Below are 10,788 nucleotides of genomic sequence, written 5' to 3' on the forward strand. Positions count from 1 at the left end.
TCGGATTTGTATTGTTCGTGAGGACAAGAAATCTGTGATGACTTATGGGATTGTATTATTTGTTAGTATGGGATAACAAGTGTAATAAATACTATCGCAATTTAGTTGTTATGGATTCTCTTGAGCAATCTGATTCGCCTAGTGGCGCACCCTGATGATTCCGCCATCGGTTAGGGTGTAACAGTTTGGACATTTAGTTGCCCATTTTGTGCCTAAAGCGGATCATTTGTTACCCCTTACCTAGTTCCTCAAAAATGTACCCGACTTGACCCGGTCTTATAGTGTTAGTAGTTGTTATAGTGGTGTGTAGATATGTTATTTTGAGTGTTGCGTTGTTGCTATGCTAAAAAAAGCAATGGAAAAAATGAAAAAATAGTGATGTGTGAGTTGTCTTATATATAGAAGTTTATGTTTTGTTGTTTGTTTTATTGTGTAATAAAAGACCAGGTTAAGTCCTTCGCTACTAGATATATATTTCCATTTCCTACCCGTACACCTAGCCACGTTACAACCTTAAAGTCCCTTTGCTTTGCATTCATGTTTGGCACTTGTTAGGAGGATGACCGATTTAGGTACAAGCATATAGTTGTACAATCACCCGTTTGCCTTTTGTGTGTCTTGCTTATCTTTGCTAGTGCTTACTTGTTGCCGAGAGGAGAGATATAGCGAGGGGTGTGTTGTTTGGGTGTTAGGAAAAGGTTAGTAAAAGGATAACATGTTTATGCTTGATTTATGTTGATCGCTTGGGCATTTGAAAATGGTTTTGATGGGTTGCTTGGAACAAGAAACGGTTAAGTGTGGGGATGTGACGGGTGGTCCATAGGACAAACCTTAAGTGTGTTAAAATACGAGTTAATCCCTTATTTAATCATGTAATTATCTTGAATTAGATGACTACAGTTGCTTATGTTTCAGGTGCGGTTGGAACTTAAAATGTGGGAAAACGTTGCTTTGGATGGAATGGAGTGGAACGGGTCACACAAAGATGGAAAGAAGGAACGAAAGGAAGAACCCAGGGGTCCACCGTAAATTACGGGGGCTACCGTAATTTCCCCTGAATTCCTCCATTTTCCACCGTAAGGCAGAAGAATCCTAGCGTAGCAATAGGACGGCTACCTTAATTTATGGTATGTACCGTAAATTACGGTAGAGTCAGCGAGAAAAACGTAACTGCCCCATATTAAACCGTTTTCAAGTGTCTTTTGATGTCATTCATGATTGGAGACGTTTCTCTGGTGTTATTGGGCGAAAATTAGCTTTGGTGTGACACTTGTGCTCCGTAAACACACACGATGTAGGACATTATATTTTATCAGATAAACAATGTGTTTTGGTCACAAAAATTTGTCTATTTGTGTTTTACACTTTCACATTTTAGTTCTATTTCATTTTCAAGCATTAAATCACTTTCTAGGAAGTTAAACGCGAACTGATATGTAAATATAATCGGCAAACACTCCGGAACAGTGATAGGCTTAACATACCTTAAATAACTTTTATATAACTTAGAAATCGGTTTTGAAAGCTTTGGTGTGTCAAAAACAAGTTTATTCACACTCAGGGACTATTTGCATCAAACTGCGAAAGTCTGCTGATTCACATAGTATCAAACATTCCGGAACTTGATCATAAGTTAAACATGCCCTAAATATCCTTTACATAGCTTAGAAATAGGCTTTGAGGTGTTTGGTGCGCAAAAATAAACTTATTTGATCAATAGGGACTAAAAGCATCAAAAAGTGCGTAAGTTTGCATTTTCGCGCATATCTTACGTTCTGAATATGTCTGGACATCCAAAAATTTATTTATTTTAGTGATTGTCATGATAAAATTCCATTCATCGCGTAGCTTGGGTCGTTTTTCGCGTCCGTTCGTGTTTCGTCATAATTAACCGAACAACGCAACCGTATGGCCAAACGAACCGACATCCGAGATATTTTTGAGCATGTTTCATGTTCCATATAATTTAACTTCATTTTAGAGCCTTGAAATGGGATTAACGGGGCTTAAACGTGTCTAAAATGCATCAAAAACCATGTTTTGCACATTCAGGGACCAAAATTGACAATCTGCCATAGTTGTCTTACAAAGGGACGAAAGTTGAAAATCTGATTTCCAGCTTGTTCCAGTTGTTCCCCTCATTTGCACATGGTTTTAATGAAACTAGGGGCTTGTTTTGGGGTACCCATGGTATTCTAAAACCATGGGCACACTTGGACGGTCCAAATTGAAGCACGGTTTACGAGGAACGATCTTAACGGTCTTGAAAGTCCTATAAATACCCCACCCCATTTTCATTTCATTTCACACATGATCTGATTTTGATGCTCTAAGTTGGAGCTTTAAGCTTCATACCTGGGTATTTAAATCAAGATCTTCCTAGCTTGGACCTCTTGTAAGCTTCTTTCGTTCTTTTATGCGTTTTTAAGCACGAAAGTCAAACAGTGTTTGTCTTTCTGCTTTGACTAGTCTATGGTTAACACGAAGTTCAATTGAACTTCGCAACATGAGTGTAATCACGATGGTCATAGTCACTTGTGACTATACCTACTGATTACCACGTTGATTAGGTGTCGTGACGAGTCATAGTTTCGGTCAAAATACGCGTCTATGCGTATTTTGCAACCAAACTATTTTTGGGAATCAAAACCGTTTGTTTTGATATCAAACTTGTTTTCTAACTTCGTTAAACATGTTTTAACATGTTTAACTCGTCACTTTTAGGATAGTGCTTATATAGGGTCGTAAGTCAAGCGGTCTAAACAACCGCTTAGACTTTCGAACCCGACCCGTTTGGTCGATCGTTAGGATCCGACCAAACTTATAATGTGACCTTAGTTGTATAGGGAATAACCTTCCGAGGTTATACCTTATGGTCACTTCGTTTAGTTAGTTGTATGATAGGTAGTTTATATACCTTAGGAAAATGACCAAAATGCCCTTTTTCGCATAATTTTATTTTAAGCATATGTAACACATGTTTTGACATCTAAAATAATTATATAACATAGTTAGATATGTTAAGGCATAAAATACTTTTCATAGGACTAGTTAGGCGTCTCGAACGCGCTTTCGCGCGAACGACGCGTTAAAGTGGCGTAAGCTACCTTAATGGGTCGTAAGCACTTAGGATAGGTTCTGATTTAGAATATAGGCTTTGCTAAACCACATCACATGAGTTCCAATACTCATTTGGTTTACAAGACCTCATTCTACCCGATCTTCCGATTTAGGTGTCGATTCGCTAACATAGTATCCTTTACACTAGGAACCGCTTCAACACTTGAACTCTTGGTCTTTTGAGCTTTGTTTTACCCTTTGAACTGGAACTATACGCAATCCCAGGCGAGTACATAGTTCCCCTCTTTTATCTTTTTCAAATGCTTTGGGGGATTCATATGTGTAATCGATTTGTTTTCAAAATGTATGGCATATATGTGTTCACTAAGTGCTTTTATGTGTTTTATTCCAATTATACAAATGCAATGTTTTATCCTTAAGTGATCTGCCTATCTTCATAGCTAGATTCATGTAGGATATTTGAAGTACAGTCTTAGATCTTCCTATCTTCATAGTAAGATTTTTAAGAAGTACTTTACAACTCAATGGTTGGTTTTTGTGTAGTTTGTTGGTGATTTAGATAACGAAACTAGATAATACAATAAGCACATGGTGGATACGCCGCTGTTACTTCCTATATATAAGTGTGCTTATTGTATTACCTTTCGTGGTGTTATCCCGAATCACCATTAGGATTTAGGATTGTTTTGATTCAATAATTCAATATGACAGAACCTAGAATCCTTATAGTATCTATCTATCTTTATAGGTTGATTCTTGTAAGATGTTTGGAGTACTAATATTGAAGCCCTTGTTTGGAATTCATTATGTACTTTAATGCATGTTTGACTAGACAGTGTAACAAGAACCTGATCCCTGTAGTATCTATCTATCTTCGTAGTTAGACGTATATGGGATGTTTAGAGTACTAATATTAGAGCCCCTGTTTGGATTCATTGTGTACTTTAATACATGGTTACGAGGTGGAACAAGTTAACGATTATGTGTTTATGTGGTAGTTGTGATTTAGATAACGAAACGGGTGTAATAAAATAAGAACATGGTGGATACGCCGCTGGTACTTCCTATATATAAGTCTTCTTATTTTATTTTTCTTGTAGCATTATCTGGATCACTTTTGGATTTTGTGTATGATTGTTTCAATGTTCAATTATCCAAATCTTTGTAGAATCTTCCATATCTCTATATGTTGGATTCTTAGAAAGGTATCTGAAGTATTATCATGTCTCATTGATTTGATATATAATACTTTCAGAAGTTTTGATTTATTTCAAAACAGTTATTATTAATCCTCGATTGGATTCCTAATAACATATTAACAAGTTTTTACAATGGTTTAATCGAGATTACAATATAAGGCATAAAATGACTTAGTAATAATCATATTGCCATATACAAACCTATTTTGTCACAAGTTTTCACAATTAAGATTTTGTAATACGATACCAAATGTTTTGCCATCTATTTGGCTAATAAAACCTATGTATTCTCCGACATTTTTATGCCGACTGTTTTCGCATATGTTTCAGGTTTCGACTGTTTCAAGCATGCAATGCATAGGACTGCATTTGGGCCTTAGACTTCTAAAACAAAAGAACAATTTCATGTATTCTATGTTTGTAAAACTATGTTATTGATATTGAAACAATTTAGCACCAGTAGTTGTGAGCAATTTGTAACGTGACTCCCCGATATTTCCGCCGCGTGTTGTTGTATTACGCGATTGGGATGTTACAGATTGGTATCAGAGCACTGGTTATAGGGAATTAGGTTATTAGCATGCCTTAAACCTAGTCTATAACCTTCCTAGGACCCAAACATGAGTAGACTTAGGACTTCTTTCCTAATCCTCATCTTTATTCGTGCCACAACTACTCTATGATTCACGAATCTTCTATCCTTAGATGATTTATCCTGAACCTTAGGCTTTATGCCTTGGGGTATTCCTCAAAATGTTTTCTCAAAACGTTTTCATTGAAATATTTTTCAAAATATTTTCTTAAATGTTTTTGTCAAAATATTTTGCAAACATGTTTTATCTCAAACGATTTGTATCAAAAGATTTCTTAATTTTTTTTTCCTCAAACGTTTTTCATCGAAATCTTGGATTTTAATAATGTGAACACGTGCAATCTGGAAGGGTGGATGCCTGTACCCTGAGTTTTCTATCTAAGGCTAGAGTGTTCGTACAAATCCGCATTTTCGGACCAGTCACTCTTACCTGGGAACTCTTAGGGTGCATGTCCACTTATAGGCTAAAGCATGTCTTTGTGAAGCATTATAAAAACCTATCCAACTTGACCCTACCAAATGATTTCTAAACGACCTTTGTAACCCTACTCATTCATGTTACCATTGGTAATGTGTTTGCTCTTCATGACAATCAAAGCATCCTTCTTTTCCCAATACCATTTCATCATATTACCTTCGGTGATATGTCTGATTCAATACAGTTGAAATGAACCTCATTTCATTTCACGACCCTACGAAATCCTATTTTATTTTCAAAATACTACCTTAGTCTTTTAAAATTTCAAACTCTTACCATTTGGATGAGAATTTTCAAAATTTCAACACAAAGTTTCTTTATTTTAAAATTTTAATTTAAAAACATTTGTCTTAAAAGTAATAAATTTTTAACAGGTAAAGAATTTATGATACAAACCATTAACCCGGTTTGTATTCTCTCATCAAAAAATATTACAAAAATTTATTTTCAAACAACTCTTGTTTCAAAACAATATCCACAACACCATATATTCTAAAGTACAAGAACAAGACCAATGAACAAGATTTTACTAGATCAAAGTTTTCACAATACAAGAATGTTACAAACTCATAACAATTGAATAAATCTAACTTATTTGGTTTTCTCTATAGCTGAACTTTCGAAATGCCTCCTCGACGAGATGCACAACCTCAAACTAACAAAGAAATCGCAGCCCTTGTCACTCAGCAGATGGCTGCTGTGCTTCCGAACATAGTAACCCAGGTTCATCAGATATCCAACAACAATAACAACAACAACGCCCAGTGTAATTTCAAGACCTTCAATTCAGCCAAACCGCTAAAATTTTCTGGGTCTGAAGGAGCAACCGCACTCTTACAATGGTTCAAAAGTATAGAAAGCACATTCCGCCATGTTCAGTGTCCTAATGAGTGCAAGGTAGATTTCACTTCGAGTTTTTTTCAAAGGAGAGCACTCACTTGGTGGAATGGTATTATGAGAGACCGAGGTGCCGATGTAGCAATGGAACTGACGTGGGAAGAATTTAAAGATCTTATGAAGAAAGAATTCGGCCCACGAAGCGAAATAAGGGCACTTGAAAATGAGTTCTATTATCTAAAATAGGATAGTGGGGAAAACCGCGCCTACACTGACCGATTTGAACAGTTAAGCCTACTTTACCCCACTATGGTCACACCTTTGGATCGGGCCATTGAGAAAGACATCGATGGTTTACCTGACCCTGTCCAAGACATTGTCACTGGCAGCCAACCTACAACGCTTAGGGAGGCTAAGGAATTAGCTGCTATATTGACTGACTCACAGGTTAGAAAAGGTAAATTATTTCGATAAGGAGACAAGAAACAAGACACTGAATTTGTTAACAAGAATTCGAAAGGAACAAAGGCCGAATCTTCTAGAAGTTCTAGGAAGCGCAAGGCTTCAAAAAATTTTGCAATTCTTGCACCTGCCCCACTGAACTCAGTACCCTTCAAGGGATTTTATCATGGAAAGCAGCCTCGGTGCAATCATTGCAATTATCACCATGCATCAAATTCCCTTTATCGCCAGTGTACAATTTGTGGTTTATTTGGACATCTAGCGGTGACCTGTCGTATCTAGAACCGAGCAGCCCTACTCAGACTCGCCCAAGAGCATGTTTCAATTGTGATGACTTAAATCATTTCAAGCGAAACTGCCCCAAGCTTGCCAATGCTAATGGACGAGTATTCAACGTCAACGAGGCTCAAGCTAATGATCAAGCGCTTATGATCATCTGAACCTCTATATTTTATGTTTATGTTCAAAGACAATGTACATATTTTAACTGTGTTTGTAATGACAATACAAATTTCAAGAAGTTTATCTTTATCCTTGTTATTCATTTCCAAGTTTCAAACTCTAATGTGATTACACTATGAGTAATTATATTTACATGCTAATTTTGAGGATTCCGTTCTTTAGGAACTAAATCTTGTAATATAGCATAATATGATTGCACTCTGGTGCATTCGTACAAACTTGGTAACACAATCAATACAAGTACTATAAACAAGTTAATACTGTTTTATGATCATAACATTACATGCATGATTTGTTTATCTAATGTGTATAGTACATGACTATAAATATAATTTGCTTCGTATGTTGATTTAGCGTACTTAGTATGTTAACTTAGCATACCTAGCACATGATTTAAAAAACATTTTTCTCGATATGCTTATATTATGATGACAATGCATGATTTGTATATGTTGCATTTTACCTGTTTGGTTAAGTATGAAACATATATAAATATTCGTACTAGAATAAAATACCTACTACTAAATTTGCTATATGCAAAATAAGTAGTGCTATCATTGCTAGTATGAAATACGATTCAATTTGACAAATGTTATGTTGTGACGATATTTATTTAATTTAAACGATAGTTCAACCTTATTATTTGTTTACCCTTGCTTAACAAGAGGAGCTATGTGGACCATGTGACGAAACGAGTAATTATGGGTGCGCACTTAATTATGAGTTTTGATGCATGAGAATCATAGTAAGCCTTGTTAAGTACGGTGGCATAAAATCTAGAGTGATTAAGGTAACGGGAGAAGTATGATGCGATAAGAACACGGTGGATACGCCGATGGTACTTCCTATATATAAGTGTTCTTATTGTGTTATTCTTCAGAACGTTGCTAAAATCATTTGGTGTTTTATGTTATCTTGGACCATTATGTGTTTGTTTGTTATGTGAGTGGTTATTTCCGATGGACAAGAACAAGTACATTGATTAACTCAAATCGAGCCGACCGGGAGTATATTATGGTGTTAAAGGTGACGATCTTGATGCCATAGATATGTTGACCCGTCTCCTATGCATGGGATGCTCATTGTACATTGGAGATACCTAGTGGGACGTTAGAAACCGTGTACGTGAAGGGCTTGAATGTACACCCCTTTATTTGCTAGGAATTACACTAGGAGCTTAGTACAATATAGTGCCATACTTAAATGATTTTTGAACACTAGTCGACTATCACAAGTTTCAAAGGGTTGAACACCTTGAGATACTTTGAATATCCCAAATCACATTTTGAATTCCCTAAAATTTCCAAATGATGCTCCGCATCTTTGGGATCTAGCAATCTGCTTATCCATCAGTTGTTTCAATTCCACTCTACGGTCTCCTTCGAACAAATTTCGGGAATTTCCTGAAGTAGGGGAGACTGTGACACTTGAGCTCCGTAAACACACACGATGTAGGAAATTATCTTTTATCAAACAAAAAATGTGTTTTGGTCTCAAAAATTTATCCATTTGTGTTTTACACTTTCACATTTTAATTCTAGTTCATTTTCAAGCCTTAAATCGCTTTCAAGGAAGTTAAACACGAACTGATACGTAAATGTAACCAGTTTAATGTGGCAAACACTCCAGAACAGTGTCATAGGCTTAACATACCTTAAATAACTTTTATATAACTTATAAATAGGTTTTAAAAGCTTTGGTGTGTCAAAAACAAGTTTATTCACACTTAGGGACTATTTGCGTCAAACTGTGAAAGTCTGCTGATTCACCTAGTATCGAACATTCCGGAACTTGATCATAAGTTAAACATGCCCTAAATATCCTTTACATAGCTTAGAAATAGGCTTTGAGGTGTTTAGTGCGCAAAAATAAACTTATTTGATCAATAGGGACTAAAAGCGTCAAAAAGTGCATAAGTTTGCATTTTCGCGCATATCTTACGTTCTGAATATATCCGGACATCCAAAAATTTATGTAATCATTAAAATATTTTATTTTAGTGATTGGCATGACAAAATTCCATTCGTCGCGTAGTTTGGGTCGTTTTTCGCGTCCGTTCGTGTTTCGTCGTAATTAACCAAACAACGCAACCGTACGGCCAAACGAACCGACATCCGAGATATTTTTGAGCATGTTTCATGTTCCCTATACTTTAACTTCATTTTAGAGCCTTGAAATGGGATTAACGGGGCTTAAACATGTCAAAAATGCATCAAAAACCATGTTTTGCACATTCAGGGACCAAAATTGACAATCTGCCATAGTTGTCTTACAAAAGGACGAAAGTTGAAAATCTGATTTCTAGCTTGTTCCAGTTGTTCCCCTCATTTGCACATGGTTTTAATGAAACTAGGGGCTTGTTTTGGGGTACCCATGGTATTCTAAAACCATGGGCACACTTGGACGGTCCAAATTGAAGCACGGTTTACGAGGAACGATCTTAACGGTCTTGAAAGTCCTATAAATACCCCACCCCATTTTCATTTCATTTCACACATGATCTGATTTTGATGCTCTAAGATGGAGCTTTAAGCTTCATACCTGGGTATTTAAATCAAGATCTTCCTAGCTTGGACCTCTTGTAAGCTTCTTTCGTTCTTTTATGCGTTTTTAAGCACGAAAGTCAAACAGTGTTTGACTTTCAGCTTTGACCAGTCTATGGTCTACACGAAGTTCGCTTGAACTTCACAACATGAGCGTAATCACGATGGTCATAGCCACTTGTGACTATACCTACTGATTACCACGTTGATTAAGTGTAGTGACAAGTCATAGTTTCGGTCAAAATACGCGTCTATGCGTATTTTGCAACCAAACTATTTTTGGGTATCAAAACCGTTTGTTTTGATATCAAACTTGTTTTCTAACTTCGTTAAACATGTTTAACTCGTCACTTTTAGGATAGTGCTTAGATAGGGTCGTAAGTCAAACGATCTAAACAACCGCTTAGACTTTCGAACCCGACCCGTTTGTTCAATTGTTAGGATCCGACCAAACATATAATGTGACCTTAGTTGTATAAGGAATAACCTTCCGAGGTTATACCTTATGGTCACTTCTTTTAGTTAGTTGTATGATAGGTAGTGTATACGCCTTAGGAAAATGACCAAAATGCCCTTTTTCGCATAATTTTATTTTAAGCATATGTAACACATGTTTTGACATCTAAATGGATTATATAACATAATTAGATATGTTAAGGCATATAATACTTGTCATAGGACTAGTTAGGCGTCTCGAACGCGCTTTCGCGCGAACGACGCATTAAAGTGGCGTAAGCTACCTTAATGGGTCGTAAGCACTTAGGATAGGTTCCGATTTAGAATATAGGCTTTGTTAAACCACATCACATGAGTTCCAATACTCATTTGGTTTACAAGACCTCATTCTACCCGATCTTCCGATTTAGGTGTCGATTCGCTAACATAGTATCCTTTACACTAGGAACCGCTTCAACACTTGAACCCTTGGTCTTTTAAGCTTTGTTATACCCTTTGAACCGGAACTATACGCAATCCCAGGCGAGTACATAGTTCCCCTCTTTTATCGTTTTCAAATGCTTTGGGGTGATTCATATGTGTAATCGATTTGTTTTCAAAATGTATGGCATATATGTGTTCACTAAGTGCTTTTATGTGTTTTATTCCGATTATGCAAATGCAATGTTTTATCCTTAA

General features: G+C 36.4%; 1 protein-coding gene across 1 annotated transcript; it reads left to right on the forward strand.

Annotated features, from left to right (window-relative positions):
* Positions 1-5,974: 5,974 nt before the first annotated feature.
* On the forward strand, positions 5,975-6,433 carry LOC110933370. The gene has a single exon (XM_022176599.1). It carries the CDS (start codon positions 5,975-5,977, stop codon positions 6,431-6,433), a length of 459 nt encoding a protein of 152 aa, XP_022032291.1.
* The last annotated feature ends 4,355 nt before the right edge of the window (positions 6,434-10,788 follow it).

This window comes from Helianthus annuus, chromosome 4 (assembly GCF_002127325.2).
Source record: "Helianthus annuus cultivar XRQ/B chromosome 4, HanXRQr2.0-SUNRISE, whole genome shotgun sequence".
Taxonomy (NCBI): domain Eukaryota; kingdom Viridiplantae; phylum Streptophyta; class Magnoliopsida; order Asterales; family Asteraceae; genus Helianthus; species Helianthus annuus.